The following is a 24,618-nucleotide window of genomic DNA, read 5'->3' on the forward strand; positions in this document are numbered from 1 at the left end:
TGCTTGTCTTTCATCAGACAACTTTTTATAAGTGTAATATTTTTTTTGAAACTCTTTTAATGTTTTTATGCTTTTTTGGCACTGACGACAAACTTCAGCAGGGGACTGTGAGCGAGGTCTTTTTCGTGGGGGTGATCTAAGAACATTAAAATTAATATAATCATTATCGGAACTGCAATCGTTTATTAGGTTGCGATCGGGAACTGCTCCTTTCTTTAGATATTTTAACCCAATATCATCTGGGGAGAAATGATCTTGGCATAAAAACAATACTCTTCAGAAAATTTGCACACTTCCGCCCATTTCATTAAAGTTGATGGATCTTTTTCTGGAAACCTAATTTAAGGAGGGGGAAATCGCGCCGTGATTTCTGGCAGTGGGACAGGCTGAATCTGTTTCCACTAATCTGTGACCTTTTTTTCTCGGCCATAGCAATTAGGGCCAATTAAAACTTATGTGTATAAATAATCTTTTGCAACTCAAACCTGTGTCAATAAACAGCAGCACCACCAGCACGTAAAATTAGCGCGCAAAATTACACAATGTCGTGAACTATTGTATATTTCTTTTCTTACTTTGTTTTGCACAATTAATACACACACTTTTATTTCGTAAATGGCACTGATGCAGCGGATCAACTTTATATTATTGGGATAGCGTTTAAACGGTCAAAATCTTTGAAAATCGTAGAAATCGGGGAGCTCTATGTACTTGTAGGCTTTAAGCGAACGTAAGAAGAGAAACCCAAAGGGGAAACAGAAAAGGGGTGAACTTCCGTTTAGCTCCTACCCCCAATTTTGTTCAAACTTTCCATATCGACGTGTTTTTGGGTCCTGATTACGGGAAAAATAGTCAAAGTTGGCGCAAATAACGGGTTCATGGAAAATAACGGTAAAAACTGTTTTTCTTAAATATCTTCGAATATAATTACTTAATCAAAAAGCTAGCTAGGAGAAATGAAAGCTATTAAATAAATGAGTATTTTATGTTTTATACATTTTTTCTTTAAAACTAATAGTTTTCGTTTAAAACGCTAGATAAGAATATTTTTTCACAATGTTTGAAAATAAAAATCCGTTGGAGCACACTTGCGTCATTTTGCCCGATATATCGCACGAAAGCTTCATGTTATATCGGTGTGTCAAAATTTATATCGATGTCTCTCGATGTATTAGCGATGATACTACCTAAGCACGAGAATGGCATTACATTTTTTAAGAAGAGCATTTCTGTTCTCGTAGTTAAATATAACATTTAGAAAACAAAATAAAATACAAATTATACAACGGAAATAAAATTTATTAACAAAAAATACATATAAATCATTTATAAAGTCAAAAAATTTGAGGGAATATTTTTAATTTAAGTTCGTCTTGAAATGTTACAACCGCTTCAAAATGTGATGGGATGTTTATCCTTCGACAGTTAAAAAAAAATTAATGTCTCCAATTCTTATTTTAAAAAAATGAATGCCAGAGATAGGATAATTTTAGGCTTTTTTTTATTTCAAAGGTCCCTTAAAACAAGTCTTGTTGATATTGGCCTTGCTACCTCGTTCTACATTTTCTATTTCTATTTTTTGTTTTTTAAAGATGCAATTTTTAAACTATTTATTTAAACTATTACAAACCAAATACTTTTGGCGAATTTGCTACCGGGGGGTTTTTGGAAGGTATCCACAGTAGACAACTATTATAAGGGAAACAAATATGCGGAGCAATGTTTTGCTTTATGTATTTGACTAATTTAAGAAAAGACATCAAGAAAGGCAATTCCAAATTACTGCATTTTATCATTGATATTTTGTTTCAGTATTTTTGTTTTCACATTAATTTTTCGACTTGATTAGAATTATATTAATAATAGGGAAGGCAGGTGGGCGGGGAAGCCGTGAATCAAATTGTTTAAACATTTGAATTTGTTTAAACCAGGGCTGTGAACCATTTCGGAGCTGAACCCCTCCGAACCGGAGTGGTTCACTTATTTTTAGATAACGAACCGAACCGTAAACCGGAGCGCCGAATTTTTTTATAATTGAACCGGAACCGAACCGGAACTTTTTTTTTTGATATTCGGTTCGGTTCACGAAAAATTTATATTGTGTGTTCGTGTTTTTTATTCAACATTGTGGGGGGCTTTCTGATCATATTAAAATAGAGTTTATTTACTAAGCGAAATAAAAATGCGCAAATATTTTGTCTATGCAATGACTGCATCTAACTCAAACAATCTAATCTAATCAATCTAATCATAAGTCTTGTAACTTTACTTATAAGTCTTAACGTTATGGTACATATTTCAATGAAAATACATGGAAATAAATGTTGACTTTATTATTTCATTTAAAAAAAATTTATTTTTTTGAACCCTGGTTCGAGCCTGAACCCTGCTCCGGCTCATCATTGAACCGGTTCGCAAACCGGAACATTATCTGTCGATTAGGTTTGAACCCCGAACCGAACCCATGCAAAAATAATATGGGTTCACAGCCCTGGTTCCACCATGGTTCAGGCGTTCGATGATTTAGTCTTTGATGTTGAGATGAGTGTGTTTAATGAGACCGCATTGATGTTCGAAGTGGCGGTTGCTGGTCCGATGGATTGGCGGGTACGTTGGTTAAGTTGGCTATTAAAAGGATGGCTAAAAAAATCCTACATGTCTACAAAATTAGTCGGCAATTGTAAGGGCCGTCTTACGGTTCCTCACAACATTTAACCTTCATTTTGATATGTTTATAATAAAGTCAAGTAATATTTGCTTTTTGGTGTTTTGGTTGTTATTGTTTGGGTACTTCTGTATGGTTTCTTGCATTATGGATTAATCCATCTCTTCGGTCGGTTGAGTGGTTTTTTCTGTGGTAGAAGATGAGGTTTCCCTCTTCGTCATAGAGAATGTCTATTTCTTTAAGGTCATCTCTGTGATGTATGGTTATTAGTTCGGTAGGAAAATCAATGTAAAAAATAAAAAAAACACATTTTTAGCCATAATTTACAAATAATAATAATTTTAAAGTTTTGCACGAAATAAGCTGTGACATTAAAAAAATCAATGATTTTAGTTTTTTTAATTTTAAGTGTTATTCTATGGAATCTTAAAATAGAAAAGTGGGTTAATAAGGGCCAGAATACTACCTAACTTAACTGCATTTAAATTTTGGTAAATTATCGTATAGTTTGTTAGCTATACAAGTTTGAATTTTAAGTTTACCTCTGCACGAAATAAGCTGTGAGCCACTGTACATATATCAAAAACTATGAGAAGAAAAAATAAAATATGACAAACGCAGGCGCAACACTTCTGGTCCCAAGAAGTCTCAGTCGGCCTGGCTGAAATAAATGAAATATTTTGATTAAGTTAAACAACTAAGTTAGTACTGAAGTACTATTTATACAACCATTTAATGAACACCTCACACCATTTATCACTGGTAAAGATTAAAAACATTTCAAGTGTCACTGAAATGCAGAATTTGTGTTGAAGATAGCATCCGGAGGCGTATATTTATTAATGGCGAAAATATCTGTGATACTAACCTTTGTAACGCTGAAATAAAGATTATAAAAAGACAAAATATATTTTATCACTCACCTTTTTATTGTTTTTTTAGATTAAAATTAACTATTTTCACTTTTTTTCACTTTTTCCAACAAATTTAAAAATGATGTGACCCTGCATTATATTCTTGATAATACCAAAAGAAATACCAGATATATTTGGTTAAATTTCGTTGTAAAGTTCGGTCACATTTTGGCCCCGAATTAGTATTTCGTTTAAACAATACTTTTCAGGGACCCTAATCATTAAAGGTTACGTATATTATAGGTATATTAGGCATTTTTCGTGTTATTAATACTACCAACACGAATTTTTATTTTTTAACAACACTTAAAAATGGCTTAGGCCACGATCTGACGATCAAATTATTTTATTTCACAGAAAATATTTAAAAATGTATAAAACAATAATAGTTTTCTTTGTAATTTAATGGCAATCCTTGATAAATGTGATCAAATATTTTAATCGTCTTACCGTGGCTTTTCTTTATAATTTTTTTTTTAGTCCCACATTCATTCTTATTATTATTTGTAAACATTTTGAGTAAAATAAATTAAAATCATCAATAAATATTATGATTATAGGCATTTTGATTATAATTATTTAAATTAATTTATTTGATTAAAAATTAATAACATTTTTTCTACGAATTTTAAAATTACTAAAAATTTAAGATAAATGTGAGAACACGATTTTTGGTTTTGGTGTAAATTTTTATTTTTTAACAACACTTAAAAATGGCTTAGGCCACGATCTGACGATCAAATTATTTTATTTCACAGAAAATATTTAAAAATGTATAAAACAATAATAGTTTTCTTTGTAATTTAATGGCAATCCTTGATAAATGTGATCAAATATTTTAATCGTCTTACCGTGGCTTTTCTTTATAATTTTTTTTTTGAATCCCACATTCATTCTTATTATATTTGTAAACATTTTGAGTAAAATAAATTAAAATCATCAATAAATATTATGATTATAGACATTTTGATTATAATTATTTAAATTAATTTATTTGATTTAAAATTAATAACATTTTTTCTACGAATTTTAAAATTACTAAAAATTTAAGATAAATGTGAGAACACGATTTTTGGTTTTGGTGTAAATCATAGGGTTTTTTAATATTATAAGTTGGTGATTTTTTTTGTTAAAAGAATTATAATCGTAGTGCCATAGAATTCACACAGCGCATAAGTGGCCTGATAGCGATGCTACTCAGAAACCCACCCCCATTTAACGCTCAGAAATTATCTATCCCCACACCGCCGCCTGCAAAAAGGAACAGGATTTCAAGAACACAAAAACCAACTTCTCACTTTCCCGCTGGGAAGTTGCGTGTGGATGCTGGTGAGTGGGTGGTGAGAGCGTGTTGGACCTGTTCGAAACAGAGAGCGAGAGCGAGATCGTTCGATGGTTGGGTTGCGTGTGGATCAGAGAGCTGCAACGAGTCAATCATTTTCGGGTACACCCGATCATTTACTCGTATCCGTTTTGATTAATCGCTTCGGGTGAGCGAAATGAAATGAGCGGTGAGCGAATGCGATCGTGCCATGAATGATCGTTTGTGATCGTTCAAGTGTGTGATCTGATCGTGTGTGACCGTTCGGCTTGAAGATTTTACCCGTTTGTGATCGAATATTTTGTGCAATCGATTGGTGTGATCGTGCTTCGCGCCTATCGGTATGACAATGCAGTTCGTGTTATTGCTTTATATTTGGCACAACATCTCTAAAGATTATAAAATGAAAGACCGATTTTTAGGGGGATACGACCACAGCCTAAACCATAAGAGCTAGAGCAGCCAAATTTTTTCACAGTATTCCATTGGGGGCGTAGGCGCCCACTAAGGTCCGACATGTCCCCCCAGTGGCCCCAAACAGCTCCAAAATCCACATTTAGAGCAAAAAATCATTAGATTTACTTAAGCTTAGCTTCTAAAGTGGTTGGAATTTCAAAATTTTGATTTTGCAGAATTTTAGGTCTTGAAAGGGCCTAATTAGAAATCTAAAAGAAATTTCGATATCCCCCATAATTTGGGGGCTACATTTAAAATTAACTTTTTGATTTAAAAAATCTAAACCGCTGCTCCGATCGAGATGATTTTTTGCTAAATGATTATTCTATGGCCCAAATGCTTAAGTTTAATTTTTTAAGTTTTTAACATTTTTTTAAAGTATTTTTAACGAATTTATTTTGATTTCCTAAGATATTGCGTTGCATTTTGTGGGAGCCCGTCGAGAGAGCGAAACCCAGAGAGCGGATGCCAAGAGAGCGACGGCCGAGAGAGCAGCAGCCAAGAAAACTGATGAGGGGGAGGGGTAGTGCTGCTGGGAAGGGGGAGGGGAAAAGGGCAATTTAAGTTAAAATTTGTTCCGATCAATATGATTTTCGATCAATAGTCAGTCCTGTAGATCAAATGCCTAGGTTTTATTTTTCAAAAAACATTTTTCATTTTGTAGCAGAAGTAAGAGCCTTATTTAATTTCCACCATGGAAGAAGATAAAAAATTACTACAAAATCTGTAAACGAAGCCAAAATGTTTCCAAGTTAATTATTAATCTTAAGATTCTAACTTTTCATGAAATACGTATGTACATATGCATATTAAGAAATGTTTTGATTTGTACAATGCAATACATACACACAATGTGTGCTTATGTTTCTACTTGAAAGTACATAATGTGCTTAAATACAATTAAAATTATTCATTTCCTTTCAGCCAATGCAAAATTGAAAGAGTTTAAAATTAATAATTATTAATCAAATGTGGAATCGGAAAATAATAAGTTACTTCGCTTATTTGTATGGGATGTCAATATTTTCGTGTGTGTGCAAATGTTTTCGTTTCATTCAAAACAATAAATTTAAAAATAATTAATTCCAATTTACAAACAAGTGTACATTTGTGCGCAAATTAAAATTGCATTGATAACAGTGTAACTGATAAAAAGTATACAAGTTCACGACTTTTACTTAGACCGCATTCATCGAGTCGAGTATTACTATAAAAGAGTAGATGTCGATTTGCGGCATGTTCCCCCAGCCCAAACCATAAGACCTAAAATTCTGGAAAAAATTGGGTCTGAATCGTGTGTTAGAGGAGGTGTGCACTAAGAAAGGATTTTTTAAAATTCGGCTCCTAAGGACTCCCAGGACTCTCGAAAAATGCAAAATTGGTTGATTAAAACATCAACCATTCCCACAGTTTTTAACCAAACAAGTTGATATTTTTTTTTTAAGCTTTCTTTGTGGAAATCTTTGAAAGCCCAGAAGATGAGCCCCCACCGACTTCCGGTTGGGGCACTTAATTAATTTTTCCGCACCGATTATGCGATCGCATCCGTTTTTGTTTTAAAGTGCGGAGCTATGCCATACAATTAGTAAGGTATTTTTTTTTCGTTTTTTGGACCCACGGTTGATTTTATATGATCCTTTTTGTTTGCGCGGGTTGCGGGGGGCCTCTTTGGCAGCACGTTGTTTTTGTTTTTCGCAGCACTCACGAACGTCAGCAAAAGCAGAGCGAGAGAGTAGTGAGCAGAGAGAGAGTCATTTGAAGCGAAAGAGACGCCGCCAATGTTTTGTTTCTGGCTTAGAAACACCTGATAAAATTTTTCTATTTGGATACCAGAACGGATTATCTAATGGATGCAATTCTAAGTCAAAGTGTGTAGCCAACCCATTAAATTCATAAGGAATTTTGGTTTTGATTTTAAAACCATTTTGGATTGGCTTTCAAGGGGAGAGCAGGGAAAAACTTTCAGTCGTCACATTTGCATGTGAGAAACGCAATGACACACACACACATCGACAAATTGGCATGTACATACATAAGTATGTAATGATTAAATTAGGACAAAATAACGGATCAACCAATGCAGCCATTCTAAATCAAATATTTTGCAAAAATTTAAATTATGTTAAAGACGAGAGCGCACGACGAAAATTGCTGGCAAATTTCGTCTCCAAAATTACACCTACTGTTTTCACCCAAAAGAGTTGGAGCTTTAGGTGCTTTTTTTAATTTTCCTCATTTCCCGAAATATTTAACTCCAGCTGTTGATCCCCAGCCGACATTGGGGCACTTCTTTTTTTGTTTACCTACCGATCCTGCGAGCGGATCCGTTTTTCGCTTAAAGCATTTTGGCCGTAGCCTTTCATAGGTATTTGTGTGTTATTTCTTATATATTCTTTTTTATGTTTTAAAGGTTTTTGGGGGTTAGATCTGTTCAAAATAAACGGTAAAAAAGAGTAAAAGTTTTTCTCTGCATTCGCTTAGCTAACCAAATCTATAAAATTAAGTTGCGATTAAGGAGGTATTGGATAGATTAGGGTAAAAGAACTGTAAGGGAAGGGTGAAGGTGAGAAAGATAAAGTTCGTTTGGACTTTAGTGAGGATAAGGTCAAGGTGACAAACAAGTTTTACTAAGAAAAAGTTAAGTTAAAGTAAGTAAGTAGAAACACCTCATTGCTCAATTTCAAAGCAATGTAATATGACTGCGGTGTTTAAAGATTGTAAGTTTATTGTTTGGGATGAGTGCACCATGTCACATAAAGGTGAAAAGAACCCTGCAAGATATTAATGAGAATACTATGTTGATGGGTGGTATTACAGTCCTGCTAGCTGGAGACTTTCGCCAAACCCTTCCTGTTGTGCCACGAGGTGCAAGAGCTGACGAAATAAAGGCCTGTTTAAAATCTAAATTTTTATGGCCACAGATAAAAAAACTAGCGCTCACGAAAAATATGCGAGTGCACTTAAAAGGAGACAGTTCTGCAGGAATTTTTGCCGAAACTCTTTTAAAAATTGGGAATGGCGTCCATCCAACAGTTGATGGAAAAATAGTTATAACATCACGCTTAGGAAATGTAGTCAAAAACGTTCAAGATCTTACATCCAAAATATTTCCTGACATTTCTAACATATCAAGTAAAAGCTTAGATTGGCTATCTGAGCGCGCCATTTTGACAATGAAAAATGAAAGAGCAACCACTATTAATAATTTATTGCTAAACTCATTTGATGGTTTAGAATGATGGTCTTCTATAAATCGGTCGACTCTGTTCCTGATGCTGATAATGCTGTTCATTACCCTGTTGAATTTTTAAATTCTTTGAATCCTCCAGGAATTCCTCAGCATAATCTGTCTCTTAGGAATGTAGCACCCGTAATGTTATTGAGAAATTTAAGTCCCCTAAAGTTATGCAATGGGACACGATTGCAGATAAAAGGTCTTCATAAGAATATAATCGAAGCAACAGTATTTACGGGATGCGCGAAGGGGAAAACAGTGTTTATACCCAGGATCCCATTAATACCATCCAGTCTGCCGTTTCAGTTTAAAAGGTTTGGTTTGCAATAACTATAAGTAAATCGCAGGGGCAGACTTTGAAGCTGGCTGGACTAGATCTTAGAGAAGATTGCTTCTCTCATGGACAATTTTATGTCGCATGCTCTAGAGTTAGCTCTGCCAGTAGCCTTATTATTCTCGCTCCTAAAGGATCTTCTAAAAATGTTGTTTACACAGAGGTTTTAAAGTAATCTATTAATTAACATAATTAAACCAGAAAGTTTCAGTGGAATAGGTCTAATTGGACCTCAGGGGTGGTGTGGAAATGGGAAAGTCTTGACAACCGTACTCAAAACTAATTTTAAGATGAACGAAGTCGCGCCGGGTACAGCTAGTTTTTGTATATAGGGGAGAGGGCTGTAGGTTGAGACACCTTTTGTTTTTAGTCTCCCATTTGGACATTCGCTTTTGAAACTTCACGTGTTAGGTACCGATCGAAAGCTTAGTCTTTTAGCTGTAAAATAAAGCAAAAAAAACATTTTTTTCCCCTTGGGAAAACTAAAAAATAATTTTTTTTGAAAAGTGCCAAAAAATGACAATTTGAAAAAGAGGTCTGTAGGTTGAGACACTTTTTAAAGTCAATAATACTCACACAAAAAGTACTCCAAACTATAAGGAACTATTTATTTATGTTAATTTAATCAATTTTAGCTCGTCCTAAATCATTTCCCATCCATTTTTTAAGAACTTAGACCAAATAACAATCAAAATCAAAAGGCTCTTTGAACATTCACTTTTCCCATAATATCAAAGAAATGTACTAGGCAGAAAGCGACCTCTGTTGGCCTCAGGCCTTTTTGTATGAAAAACGGGTGTCTCAACTTACACGCTCAAAGTGTCTCAACTTACACAAAATGGGATGTTTCTGTTCTGACTGTCACATTAAGCTGATTCTTTTTTTAATTAGTTAACAGTTAATATACTAATGTTTTAAATCTCTAACCAAGTTAATTTAAGGACGTTATTAATTTTTAATGGAGTTTTGAAAAAAGTAGACAAAAACTTTTTTGGTGCAAAATGGTACACGACTCTCACAGCTTAAATCTGGCTAGAGCCTGGCTTATAATGTTTTCCCCAAAAGTTTTGTCACTAAAAAAGACTACAAAAAAAAAAAAAAAAATTTTTTTAGTGGAAAAGTTTTGAGAAAATTGAGTGTCTCAACTTACAGACTGTCTCAACCTACAGACCTCTCCCCTACCCTTTGAGAATGGAGCTTATGCATTTGTTTACATTTAGTTTAATGTGCCATTTGGTAAAGTAATGGCAGAGTGTGTCAAGATAGTTGTTAATATTTTAGTAGATGTTGCCGCGTGGGGTTGATAATCGGGTATGTCTACCAAGAAGATGTTGTAGAGTATGGGAGCCAATAGTGATCCTTGGGGAACTCCAGCTGGGATTGTTCTTATCATTGAGACCTCAGAGTCACTGGGGCTGTGTACTTGAAATGACCGATTAGATAGGTAGCTTTGTATTATTTTGATCAATTCTACACCGAAGTTAAATTTTTGGCTCATTTTGCATATGAGACCGTTGATCCAGACTGTGTCGAATGCTTTCTCGAAGTCTAGTGCACAGGAAATTGTAGCGCGTCTGTGAGTTAGGTTCTCAAAGATGAAGTCATTTGCTGCTGCAAATGCGTGGCTTGTCGAGTGCTGATCTCTCTAAATTTTCTCAAAAGACCATGCGAGAGCATTGACTTTTCCAAATGTTGATGTTATTGTTTGGGAATTTAGGTTGAGATTTATAACGATGGTTGAGGCTTCCTTGTTTGTGAGGCAGATGTCAGGTGAAAGCTGATCTTTGGTTTATATATTTGGGTTTAGTTGTTTAATTGTTTTGTGACTTAATTTGTTATTGTTAAGTTTGCTGAGTTTATGGTATATCGAATTGACTTCGCTTATTTCTATGTGGTTTGTTATTTGGATGTCTAGTTCTTTTATGGTGTTTTTAATTTGTGTACGTTGGACTTGTGTTAGGGTATTGTGATGGCGGTTGAGGGATCTCCTTAGCTTCCTTTTGGTTTTTATTAATTTTATGCAACTATTGCTCAGGCGGTTCAATGTTTGGCGAGATTTCGTTGGAGTTAAGTTAAGTTAAGTTTCTGACATATGTGTCTATTTCACTTGGGCTTATGTTTTCGTGGTTTGGTATATCTCTTAGGTTTTGGAGGATAATTGTGTTCCAATATAGGTTATTTATTTTATTAAAGTTGAGTATTGTTTTTGGCTGGTCGTAGGTGATTTTATTTCTGTTATTTATAGTTAATTCGACCCCGAGGTGGTCTGAGGAATAATCTTTTATTGTTTTGCATCCATACATGAACGTATGATTGTCTATTGCGACAGTGGTTGAGATAATATAGAAGTCTATTGACGAGTCTGGTACTTTATTTGGGTGGGTTGGTTCTTGGCTGGGAATAAGGGTAAATGTTGGTTGGCTCAGTAGCCATTGGTTTAGGACTAATCCTGCATGGTTTTTGTGGCGGGGACTGAGGTTTGGCTTGTTCCAAGATAGGTGTTTGGCGTTTAAGTCGCAACCGATTATTAGTTGATCGCAGTTTTGTTCTTTTGATATGGAATGTATGAGCTTATTGAGGTCTGAAACTAGAAGTTTATGTTGAGGGCGTTTATATAGCGATATAAAGATGGTTATTGAGGGTCTGTTAAGTTGGTCGGTATGATGGATTTTTATGCCCACTGCTTCAATGAATTCCATTTGTTCAATGGCGATGTACTCGTATTTTATTCCATTTTTGAGACATATTGCTACGTGTCTTCCGGGATCTTTTCTTGAATTTTGTCTTTTTTGGGCTGCTGCTCGGGATATTGTTTTTTGGTTTATAAAGTTATGTGTGTCTAGCCTTGGTGCGTGTGTGTTATTTAGGTTATGTTCGGCGATCATAAATATATCAGGTTTGTGCTTTTTAAGAAACTGATTTAGTTCGATTCTTTTTCTTAGAAGAACTATTCCATTGACATTTTGAAATATTACTCTTAGCTTCATTTAATAGCGACTTGTATTAAGAAGTCTAATATTAGAGCTTTCTTTGATTTATTGTACACACAAAAAAAAACTTGGTAAAATCAACTGTAATAATTGTCAAACAGGCCCCAACCAGCAAAATTGTCAATTCTACTAAGTAAATAGTCATTTCACAACAACAAAATACACACAATTAGCAAAGACACAAACCCAAAGCAAAAACAAAATACACGTAACTATTTTAATAGTTACGTAACTATCTTTGTTGGTCAATTTTACCAAGCAAATTTTTTTTGTGTGTAATTTTCTTTCGTATTTAGGTATTTATTTACGACGTTTTTCATAATTTCGTAGCATGTTAGTAGGTCCTTCCCGAATGCTTCGTTTGAGTCTTTATTTAGTTTTTCAAATGATAGAAGCTGATTATTTTGGTGTATAGGGTTTTGTTTTATTATTGTTGTTTCGTTATTATTGTTGTAATTTGTTTTTAGGGCGGATGAGTAGCTTATGCCTTCTTTTATTTGGTTTTGTGTTTTGTTATAGGTTGGTGGGTTATTTTTTTTAAATAGAGTTTGGGATTGTCTGTTACGTCTATCTAATGCTTCTTTTATATATTTTTTACGTGTAGGGCAAATTCTTGCGTTGGCTGTGTGTCGTCCGTTGCAGTTGACGCATTGGGTCACGTTTTCAAATTTTTCGTCTTCATTTTCGGGCTTTTTAATTTTACATTGCCCAGGGGCGTGCGTTTCAACGCATTTTACGCACCTGTAAGGCATGTTACAGTTTCATGCGACGTGACGAAAACGTTGACACTTGCGGCATTGCTTTATTTCTTTTGGGTGGGGCTTGTACGATTCGATGTCTACTTTGCAGTTTAGCAAATATCGAATTTTAAAAATATTTGATATGTCTTTTTGATAACTATGTGCCAGGGCTTGGTTTTAAAAGGTTCTACTGATACACTCATAAAAAAAAATCGAAGAATTTCCTTAAAATCTAGAAAATTCTTTCTTGAATTTTTGCCAAAGGCGACCTCACCTTTGTTTCAAGAAATGGTTTTTTTGAAAGGCACCATTAAAACCAGAAAAAATATTTCTTGTTTTAAGAAATTAAATTTCTTAAAACAAGAAAGGGTTTTTTAGAAAGCCACCATAAAAACAAGAAAAAATATTTCTTAAAACAAGAAAGGCGATTCTTGTTTCAAAGGTGGTTTGTTTCTTGTTTCAAGAAATTAAATTTCTTAAAACAAGAAAGGGTTTTTTAGAAAGGCACCTTTTGAACAAGAAAAATTCTTTCTTGTTTAAATTTCCTTTCAAGAAATTTTATTTCTTGATTTAAGAAATAATATTTCTTGAAGGGAAGTTTTATATTAACACTGAAACCCTAAAAATAAAATGTAACTTGGTTTTTTCTTTTGCATATTTTATTTATTTAAATTTAAAACATTTAACACTGAACATTTAAACAATTTTAAATAACACATTTTTGACTTAAGAAAACATTATTATAACCAAATATGTAGTTGCAGGCATAAAAAATTATTTTCTTCGGCTTTCCTCATCTGGAAAAAAAGCGTTATTGGGATATCAATGATTTGTTTTTAGATAAGAATAGATAGATGTTTTTAGATAATAGATAATAATGTAATGTTAATAATAGCCAAAATACAAACACGTTGGTCAGACGACCGAGAGAGGAGCAAGACAGGTAGAAAATGAAGAAGGAAGGGTTGAAAATCTAATTTCAGAAAGAGCCACATACATACATATATATTTACATACAGTCCTTTGCGCGAAGGGAGACCGAATGTAAGCAGGTCAGATCATGACAATTTTAAGAAGGAGTAGAGAGAAACGTCGCGACGCGTAGGTCAAGCGAGCGAGAGAGAGGAGCAGAATATGAAAGGGTTGAAAATCGGGTTTCAGATCGGGTGAGCCGCGTACATGCATAGATATTTACATGCATACATAAGTATGTCAAACAAATACAACATATTTTTCTTACCTTAGAATGTTTTAAAACAAAATTACAGCTTCGCTAAACAAATTATTTGGCTGATGCAACTGCAGGTATTTTCACTCTGAAAAATAAATAAAATGCGAGTAATAAGATAAAGTTATTATAGAACTCTACACCCACAGATTTATATACAAATGTATGTATGTACGTAGCTCTTAGCTAAAAAACCATTCAACTAAATTGGTATACGCTTGGTAAAGAGATTTGAAATTTATCCTTTAATTACATACATACAATTGTACGCCCGCTATACAAAAAATTATATATTTACATACCTTTGAATATTTGGAAAAAGGCTTAACCTCTTATCCGCTTGAAAATCACGTCCATCACTCACGAATTTTTTTCACAACTGACGCTCGGGGGATCGGAGAAGTCGGTAGCCGGGTAGGCCCTTCGTCCCACTTCGTTTTTCTTGTCGTTAACATTCGGCAGCCGAAGGAAGTCAATGGCTACTTTCCTATATTCTAGGGTCATTTCATTCATATATTCAAAGGTGATTTTGTCCTAAAATACGTACAAAAATGTTTTGGCTGCGACGGAAAAACAGACATATGAGATTTTCATTTTTCTATTTTTAAGAAAAATTCTTTCTTGAATTTTTTCCATCAAGAAAGGTTTTCTGTATTCAAAGGCCAATTTTCTAATAACAAGAAATTTTTTTTCTATTTTCAAAGGTAGGCCGATTCAATGGCGAGATTTCCAAAATTTAGAAATTAATTTTTATGAGTGTACGATTTCTAAATCCGGTGCAGCTTCTTGTAGCGCACTCTTTACTTCTTCTTTACTGAAGACGGTGGGTGGTATTTTTTTAATTACTATATTATGGGGTTTAATTTCTTTAGGAGTATAGGTGAAAAAATTCATTTTATTTTTAGCGAATATAGTTTTAGTTATTTCAAGTGTTTCTATATTATAAAGTTTGATGTGTGTTACATTTTTATTGAGGATGTTGAGAGAGTATTTATGGTTTATAACAAGGGTGCTCATTCCTATGGCACACGAGCAGAATTGTTTTTGTAATAGCACTAAGCATACGGCAGTGCACTCGCAATGCTTGCCTATGCACACCCCGAGTCCTCTTTGTGTCGCTGTCCTTAATAGATAAGAGCGAGCCAGGCCAACAACAAATTCCATTGAAGTTTTTTTTCTCCTCAACTCACAATGCAAAGTGTTGTTGTCTTTTTCATGACTGTGTGCGACTTGTTACTCGAGTGCGTGTGTTTTTCCTTTAATGGTGTTTGTAACTGCACTACCATATGGCAGTTTTGAGCACCCCTGGTTTATAATGTCTTTAAGTTTGGATGGGTTTTCATTGTAAAGGACAATTACAGGGAGGTTCTTAGCGATGTTCTCACCTTCTGATGTTGAATTTGGTTGGGCTGTGTTTGATGTTGTAGACGTCTTCTTGTTCGTGGTCTTCTTGTTGTGAACCTTCTGGTTTTTTGTTGAACTGTTTGCTTCTAAGGGCGGATACATGTTGTTGTTGGTTCCATCTGATTCTTTAAAGTTTTTGACGTTTACCGTATACGGCTCATTTCGCACTTTTTGAGTCTTTGTTGTAGACTTTAATTTGGCTTTTCGATTTATAGCAACTGCATATGCAGATTGCTGATTTTTATTTTTGATCACAGAATGATCCACTTTGATTTTTGCAGTCACTGTCTGAATTGATTGGTTTTCTCAGTCACTATCTGGAGGTAAGCTTTTGGTTTGATCGATGGTTGAGGTTGAGACATGAAGCTGCTTTTCCACTAGTTTTAGGCTGCATTATTCACTTCACTTATGATTTAACAAACACAATTCACTGATCATGATCCAAGTTTTCGGCGTGTCCCTATATATACCTAAAACGCCAGAAACACGAGCGAGTCCGAACGATATGTCCGCCTCGCTCTCCGCTCGACAAATGAGATGGCCTCTGCTTCTCTCTCTTTTCAACCCTCCACGTTTTGCTATAAAAGTAGGTAGCAAATGCGGCGATCGTTTATTGTGTTTTGAAACGTGAAGTGAACGTGAACAGCAGTGAATTCGAAAATGGCCCGTACCAAGCAAACCGCTCGCAAATCGACTGGTGGCAAGGCGCCACGCAAACAACTGGCTACTAAGGCCGCTCGTAAGAGCGCCCCAGCCACCGGAGGCGTGAAGAAGCCCCATCGCTATCGCCCTGGAACTGTTGCCCTGCGTGAGATCCGTCGCTACCAGAAGAGTACCGAGCTGCTGATCCGCAAACTGCCTTTCCAGCGTCTGGTGCGTGAAATCGCTCAGGACTTCAAGACTGACCTGCGATTCCAGAGCTCGGCGGTGATGGCTCTGCAGGAAGCTAGCGAAGCCTATCTGGTTGGCCTCTTTGAAGATACTAACTTGTGCGCCATTCATGCCAAGCGTGTCACCATCATGCCCAAGGACATCCAGTTGGCCCGTCGCATTCGCGGCGAGCGAGCTTAAGTTGAGACGGCTTCAACTGGCTGCCAATGCTCCAGCATACTTTGTACAAATCGGTCCTTTTCAGGACCACAAATTACGTTCAATGAGATATTAATTTTAATTCAGCAGCAGCAACGTATATAAAATTAAGAAATAGTCGGAAGTATGAAAGACATGGTCAATACTTTCAAACATCAGAAAAAAATCGAAAATCTATCAAATATATTCTTATTATAACCTAGTGAACATAATGAAACAAAATAAGATTAGAAAATTACAGATTTTATATTTTTTCTTAATCGCTAACTTCATGGCGACCTATGTCTATGAACCATTCAGTGGAGTATTTTTGTCTTGGGTAAATATAAAACAAGTTATAAAAGACAGCATTTTGTGTCATATCTTGTTTATCAACGATCGTGACAATATATGTTTAATTTCTTATTTTCAAATATGTTTTTAAAAACATTTCACTTGTGATCTCGGCAAACTTTTAAAATTAGTATGGTTTAATGGGACAAGAACGCTCAACGTTAAACATAAGTAATAAATTGAAAACTTATTTAAAACAGTCTGAAAATAAAACATATACATTATTTAATGCATTATTTATTATATTTAATAAAAAAAGATTCAAAATTACATATTTTATGTTTTTTTAGGTTAAATGAGTGCGACTTCTACGTACGCACACTCTAAAAATGAGTGTGGTTCAATGGGACAAAAACGCTCAACATTAGACATAATTAAAAATTCGAAAAATTATTAAAAACAGTCTGAAAATAAAACATATACATTATTCAATGTATGACTTTTTCATAGAGCCCCAACAACCCTCAGGCCCGCCGCGCTTGCCTGGTCGAGCAACGCGGGCGATCATGTACTGACAATGAAACCCAACACCGTAGCTTCGGACCTCACGGGGGAGGTTAAACCCCAAACCGATTCCGCTACCGTCGAGGTAGGGCCGCGAACACCCAGTCAGGGTGCTCCGGCTCCGATGGGAACGGAAGGGGCTGCTAAGACCAGCACCCCACTAGACAACAAGAACAACAACCCACACAGCAGCGGAACCCAGCCGGGTACCAGCAAGGCAGCCACCGTTACGCATCAGCAGCGTAAGGCCAAGGTCAGTCGGGCCCGTTTTATTCTCGGCAAGATAGCCAAGAATGAGGCAGAGGGCAAGACTGACCAGCGCGATGCGGAGGACAAGACTCGATGCCTTGCGGAGATCGCAGAATTCGAAGAATACATGAGGACGCGCCCGGAGGCCACTGTAACAAACACAAAAAGGGACCGCTCGCATGAGGCAAGCGTGAGCGCACCGAAACGGGCAAAGGACGCACAGGGGAGGCCAAGACCGACCTCCTTTGTGAAGAAGGCCAAGAAATTCAGCGACGTAGCCAGAGACAGCCTCGCGATGGCACTGGTGGACGACCTGCACGACGACGGACGCCTGCTGTCGGAGAAGTGGGAGGAGATCGAGATCAAGGTGGCCGACATGGTAGCTGAAAGGCTATCAGCCGTGCCAGACGGTCCGATCCCCTCCTTCGACTCGTCGGACATGGTCAGAGGGCACCGGGTGATCAAGTGCGATGACTCGTTCTCGAGGACCTTCCTGGCGGAATGCATATCCAAGATTGGAAATGCATGGGACGGCCTTAGCATTAGGCTCGTCCACGCCAGGGAGATTCCAAGGAGGCCGCGGGCTCGCATTTGGTTGCCAAAGGGGCAGACTGACCAAGGAAAGGTGCTGTCGCTGCTGAGGGCTCAGAACCCAGAAGTGCATACTGAGGACTGGGCAATACTCAAAGTAGAGAAGGAGATGAAGACGAGCCAGCCGTTCCTCTTCCTCATCAACCAGCGCTGCCTGCCGCAGCTTGAGAAGGCCGACTACACCATCCGGTACGGCCTACGGAAGGCCAAGATCAAGGTCTTCCTGGCAGAGCCGGATGATGTTCTCGAGGAGGTCGATGACACCAACAAGCTGTTGGATGACCTGGTCATCGACGACAAGACCCCAGACATAACACCCAACACCGATGCCTAAAGTCGTGCAGATTAACCTGAAGCGCAGCATGCATGCTTCAGCCAATCTTGCAGTTCTTCTCAGTGAGAGGAACATTGACATAGGCATCGTTCAAGAACCATGGACGCGAGACAGACAAATCTCGGGTCTAACACAACAAGGATATAAACTCTTTTATACTAACTCGACAGGTAGGCCGAGAGCAGGTATTATTATAAAGAATAACTATAACGCACTTCTATGCCCCAATCTTAGCACACCGGATCTAGCAGTTGCCAGATTCGTGGCGGCGGATGGGACATCGATGGTGATAGCCTCATCCTACATGGCCCATGATGAACCGGCTCCACCTGAGCCAGTCATCAAGCTGCTGCAATGGGCGGAAGATACTAAGACGACCCTGGTGCTCGGATGCGACGCTAACGCGAGGCACGCACTATGGGGAAGCTCGGAAACCAACGAAAGGGGTGAGTCTCTTTTTGATAATATTATCTGCCGCAACATCACCATATGTAACAGAGGTAACACACCCACCTTTATATTCCCAAGCACAAGGGAATTTCAGGGATGGGAAGAGGTGTTAGACCTCACTTTACAGACAGAATTTAGTAGATATAAGGTTGAAAAGTGGATAGTGTCGAAACAAAATTCCTTTTCAGATCACAGGTACATTTTCTTCGAAATTTCGATTCCGATTAGCAAACCGGAACCGAAACGTAACCCCCGTAGAACAAACTGGGACAAATTCGGTAAGATTGTCTACTCGAAAGTTAGCAACAGAAGAATACGGGTACAAACCTCTACGACGACCCTGGACAAGGAAGTAGAGGACCTAACAAACATTCTAAACAATGCATATAAGGAAACATGCAAGGTTTCATACTCTAAGAAACAACACCCTTTATGGTGGACCAAAGAGCTAGTTACTCTAAGAAAGAGGGCAAGAAAAGCCTATAACTCCAGCTATGCTACCAAGGAATGGGAGCCATACAAAGAAGCACAAAAAGCATACAAAAAAGCGATATACGCAGCCAAGAAAGACTCTTGGAGGACTTACTGCGAATCGCTAGAAGGTATAAAAGACTCGGCTAGACTAAGCAAGGTCCTTGCTAAAGGGTATAACAGCCCAACTCTACTACACAAACAAGACGGATCAGCGACTACAACGGTGGAAGAATCCCTAGAGACACTAGTGGATACACACTTTCCAGGCAACCTTCGAGAAAAGCCAGCACCTACTGAAGGTCAGAGGGCTCATCAACCAACACACACAAGGGATATCATAACCATTGAAAGAATCAACTGGGCGATAAACTCCTTCGACAAATATAAGAGTCCGGGGCCAGACGGCATTTTCCCGGCAATGCTTCAAGCAACACAGGTCAGCATCAGTAGGTGGCTGCAAGCCATTTACACGGCTTGCATCAGACTAACACACATACCGCTTCTATGGAAGGAAGCCAAAGTTGTATTTATACCAAAACCAGGAAGAAGAGGACATATCCTAGCAAAGGATTACAGGCCGATCAGCCTTACCTCATTCCTAATGAAAACGCTGGAACGAATGATCGATATTCATATCCGGGAAAACACCGAGAAGCAGCATCTATCGGACGCTCAGCATGCGTACCGAAAGGGCAGATCGACAGAAACGGCACTACACGAAGTAGTTTGCCACATAGAAAAATCGCTACATTTTAACCAATATACAATGGCCACCTTCTTAGATATAGAAGGTGCGTTCAATAATGTGAACGCCGAATCCATACTGAGCTCCCTCAACTCGATCGGCGTTGAAGGAGACATCAGAGCTTGGATCGGAGTTATGCTCACGAGCAGGACGATAACAGCCGAACTGAGTGGCACTTACCTCACACGCTTTGTGAAGAGAGGCACACCTCAGGGCGGGGTTCTATCGCCACTGCTCTGGCTCATCAACATGAACGACATATTGAGAGAACTCAATAGCGGAGGAGTAAAAGTAGTAGCCTACGCAGACGACGTAGTGTTGCTAGTATCAGGACCATTCCCAGATGTCATTAGTAATATAATGACGGGGGCCCTTAACCGACTAAATGAATGGGCAAAAACCTGCGGACTAGGTATAAACCCGAGTAAAACCGAACTGATGCTCTTCACGCGAAGAACAAAGATCCCAACATACAGCAAACCAAAAATAGATGGAATCGAACTCGAGCTATCGGATAAGGCTAAGTATCTAGGAGTGATACTAGACCCGAAGCTCTCGTGGAAACTGAACATCACGGAACGAGTAAGAAAGGCCAGCATAGCATTCTACTCGTGCAGGAAAATGTTTGGCAAAAACTGGGGTATACACCCTAAGATAATATTATGGCTTTATACAGCAGTGGTAAGGCCAATTCTTACATACGGGGCACTAGTCTGGTGGCCAGCCCTGACAAGAGCATACAATATTGCCAAGCTGACAAGAATACAAAGATCAGCTTGCGCAGGAGCTACAGGGGCATTCAGATCATGCCCGGCTGCCGCGTTGAACACTATTCTGGATATAATGCCGATAGAACTTTTCATAAAGGATACGGCAGCGCAGAGTGCGGCCAGACTGAAGGCAAGTAATTGCTGGAAAGGCTACCACACAGGGCACTGCCGTATCTTAGAGGACAACAACTATCTGGCAAAGAACAAGACGGATTATATGACAGCGGAGATAAGATTTGGAAACGGATTTACGACTACCTTTCCAACGAGGGAAGACTGGGAGAATGACAGAGTAACCGGACAAGATGAGGTATCACTCTACACTGACGGCTCCAAGATGGACTGTGGTGTAGGGGCTGGAATTTTCGCTGAAAGCTGGGGGATAGAATCGAAATTCCACCTCCCAGAATCAGCGACAGTTTTTCAGGCTGAGGTACTCGCTATTTTGGAAGCAGCCAAGCTTTCGATTCAGCAATGCCTCAGGAATACCAAGGTACGGATATACTCGGATAGCCAAGCGGCTATCAAATCTCTCGCAGCAGCAAGAACCAACTCGACACTAGTAGCCGATTGCAAGTCGGCTCTCAACATACTAGCAACAAACAACCATGTACAGATAACATGGGTGCCAGGGCACAATGATATACCAGGAAACGAAAAGGCGGATGAACTTGCACGAAAGGGGTCGGCAGACGACTCCTATACAACTAGTCTACCTGAATCCCTTAATACAGTCCAAGCAAGGATTCACGAACACGACAAAACACTAGCTAGTGTAAATAGTGTAAATATTGTATTAATTAGATAAGGTAACACTAAGAAATAACACATGTAACTATCGATAAGAAGATGAATCGATTGATCGAGTGTGTACGATCGATGTGAGTGCGATCACTAACGAGAGAGAACCAAGCAGAGTGGACGTGAAATCAGAATAAAAGACAGAAAAATAAAAAGTTTACATATCAGGTGTGGGGTAAAAGGCCCGTACAAAATATAACTCATTGGTCATGAGATATAGTGACATAATAAAGAAGACGAGACCTGAGCTGAAAGCTTTTCTGGAGCGGGAGAACGTATTTTTCCAAGAAGACGCCACCATCCATCAACTACGCGCGGCGGCGAAAACCATAATGGACAACCTGGAGAAGCCAAGCCTGGAGCATGTGGAACTTGAGAAGCTTGACCTAGAGGAGCTGAGCTTGGAGGAGGCATCGTGTGGAGCTGCAGAAGTTTCTAGAGCAGACGGCGACGCTTGTGTTGGTGGCGAATTGGAACGTGAGCAGAAAGGAGACGGCGAAGAAGTTCTGGAAAGTTCTAATATGGCGGCTGCACACGTGCAGCGCTGCGATCGAATTGCTGCTTGTGATGAAATTCTCGAAGTTACGAATGTTGCAAGTGCGGACATGCATCGTGATTTGATGGCGGAGGCAATTCTGGAAAGTTCCGATACGGCGGCGTTGGACGGGCAGCGTCGTGCACGAGTGTCGGCAAGCGTCGAGGCAGAACTACAACACTTACAGCAAATCGAGAAGCTGTACGCTGCGCGTAAACGTGTGGATGATTTGGAAAAAGAGTTGAACCGAAATAAATTAACTCAAGAAACCGACATCGATATCAGTGATCTGGACGCCCTAATTCAACCGTTTTCTGGGGACAACGGGTACCCTGTATTACGTTGGATCGACGACTTTTCCAATATTATGGATATATATGGGGTGCCTGAGAAAAAACGTTTTATTTTCGCTAAACGTTTGTTGACCGGATCTGCAAGAGCATTTATGAACGAAGCAGCAGCTCTAAATTGGCCGAGGCTGCGAGCAGAACTAATAGCCGTTTTTGACCTCAAGCTCACTGCATTCGATGTGTTCAAGCAGCTAGAAGCCAGGAAGAAATTACCTGGAGAAAGTGCCCTGCACTATTTTTTTGCTATGTGCGGCATTGGGCGACAGGTGGATCTGGCGCAAGAGGATATCGTCCGGTTTATCGTCGAAGGATTGGGAGATCAGTCCGGAAAGGCGTCTGCAATGGCTTACTGCACTTCTTTGCACGAGCTTCGTCAGAAAATTATGATTTATGACAAACTGAAGAAAATGCCGGCGCAGCAGACTTCTAAGCCGGAGGAGCAGACTAAACTGGTGAAACTCCAAGTACGTGCGCCCGTTCCTGAAGGCATTCGTTGCTACAATTGCAGGCAAATGGGGCACATGGCTAGAGAGTGCGGACGACCCAAGAGACCGGATGGGGCCTGTTTCAAGTGCTTTGGGCTGGACCATAAATACCAGCAATGCCCCAAGCGAGAGGTGTCAACAAGGACGGCGCTGATGCAAGATGAAGAGGAATCTGGATCGGAAGAGTTGACAGCGGTTCAACCAATCAAAATTTGAGGATTGCGCGGTGAAAAGGGAAAATATATTTCTACTGTAAGTTTATTTGATACTGGTAGTCCGGTAAGCTTTATTCGTAAGTCTTTAATTCCAAAAAATATTGTTTTAAGTTTAAAAAAATCGAAGTACGCTGGTTTAGGAGGACCGCGACTATCAATATGGGGCATTGTGAAGGCCTCTGTTAAGTTTTACGCAAAGACATATTTTCTTTTCTTAAATATAATCGATGATAAAATATTACCATACCCTGTACTGATAGGAAGAGACTCACTTAAAATAATGAATGTTCAATTAGTTCATAAGGCTAAGTACAAGTCATCCTTAAAATTAATAAATATTAATGCTGGTAAATCAAAAGACTCTCCCCTTTTCACCGCGAAGATAAAACCAGCGCATAACTTTAACAAAAATACTAAAGTAAATTCTAATTTAAGCCATAATCCCAAGTTAGGTTTAGATAACGAAAGTTTTGGAGAAATTCTGAATGCTGACAGGGATGCGCAAGGATTCTTGAACGCTATAGAACCATTTCTAGACGATTCTTTTGAAATAGGAACTGAGTTTGGGTTAGATTCGGCAAAGATGTGTGAACAAGTTGTTCAAACGCATTATGTTAGTAACCAATACGATTATAACACAGCACCTAGATATCGGATGTCCATTAAATTAACCGATACCACTCCGTTTTACTGTTCTCCGAGACGTCTGTCTTACTTTGAGAGAGAGAAAGTTGCGGAGATCATTGATGATTTACTTAAGAAAAACGTAATACGTCCGAGCGCTTCACCTTATGCGTCACCTTTGGTCCTTGTGAAGAAAAAGTCTGGTGAAATTCGAATGTGCGTTGACTACCGAGGTTTAAACAAGCGTGTCGTTAAAGATAATTTTCCTTTGCCGCTTATTGAAGATTGCCTGGAGTATTTGGAAGGAAAATGTTGTTTCTCTGTGATTGATTTTAAAAGCGGATTTCATCAAATAGAGGTCGAAGAAAAATCTGTGCCGTATACGGCGTTTGTTACCCCTCAAGGACAGTATGAGTATCTGAGGATGCCTTTTGGATTGAAGAATGGTCCTGCAGTGTTCCAACGATTTATTTCGGAAACGTTTTCAGACTTTATAAGAAAGAAGAGCCTAGTAATTTATATGGACGATATAGTTATAGCGACAAAGACAGTATGTGAGCACTTAGAGATTTTAGGAAAACTTTTGGATCGTATTAGTGAATATAATTTAGAGATAAATAAGAAGAAATGTGTATTTTTGAAGAAAGAATGTGAGTTCCTGGGGTACAGTATTAGTAAATATGGTATTAAACCTAGTGAATCGCATTTGGAAGCTTTGAGAAATTTTCCTGTGCCCCAAAATGTTCATACCCTTCACTCGTGTTTAGGATTCTTTTCGTATT

At 38.2% G+C, this 24,618-nt stretch overlaps 3 protein-coding genes and 1 long non-coding RNA gene across 4 annotated transcripts in view; 3 read left to right on the forward strand and 1 right to left on the reverse strand.

The window, feature by feature from the left end:
• Positions 1-24,618, forward strand: part of LOC138914838 (histone H2A-like) — a 124,486-nt gene that overhangs the window by 94,900 nt on the left and 4,968 nt on the right. The gene's annotated exons all lie outside the window — the stretch shown is intronic.
• Positions 12,987-14,274, reverse strand: LOC138911983 (uncharacterized). The gene is made up of 3 exons (XR_011417616.1): positions 14,186-14,274; positions 13,896-13,971; positions 12,987-13,452 (listed from the first exon to the last, which is right to left on the reverse strand). It is a non-coding gene; the product is annotated as an uncharacterized lncRNA (long non-coding RNA).
• Positions 15,948-16,358, forward strand: LOC123002863 (histone H3). The gene has a single exon (XM_044393532.2). It carries the CDS (start codon positions 15,948-15,950, stop codon positions 16,356-16,358), a length of 411 nt encoding a protein of 136 aa, XP_044249467.1.
• Positions 17,193-19,265, forward strand: LOC138911982 (uncharacterized). Its single transcript, XM_070211666.1, has 2 exons — positions 17,193-18,557; positions 18,622-19,265. The coding sequence occupies exon 1, from the start codon at positions 17,227-17,229 to the stop codon at positions 18,385-18,387; it is 1,161 nt and encodes a 386-aa protein (XP_070067767.1). The 5' UTR covers positions 17,193-17,226; the 3' UTR covers positions 18,388-18,557; positions 18,622-19,265.

This window comes from Drosophila takahashii, chromosome 2L (genome assembly GCF_030179915.1).
Source record: "Drosophila takahashii strain IR98-3 E-12201 chromosome 2L, DtakHiC1v2, whole genome shotgun sequence".
In the NCBI taxonomy this organism is placed as follows: Eukaryota; Metazoa; Arthropoda; class Insecta; order Diptera; family Drosophilidae; genus Drosophila; species Drosophila takahashii.

Excerpts from the sequence above, each read along its gene's own strand:
- LOC123002863 (XM_044393532.2), top strand. The coding sequence starts at position 15,948 with ATGGCCCGTACCAAGCAAACCGCTCGCAAATCGACTGGTGGCAAGGCG.
- LOC138911982 (XM_070211666.1), top strand. The coding sequence starts at position 17,227 with ATGAAACCCAACACCGTAGCTTCGGACCTCACGGGGGAGGTTAAACCC.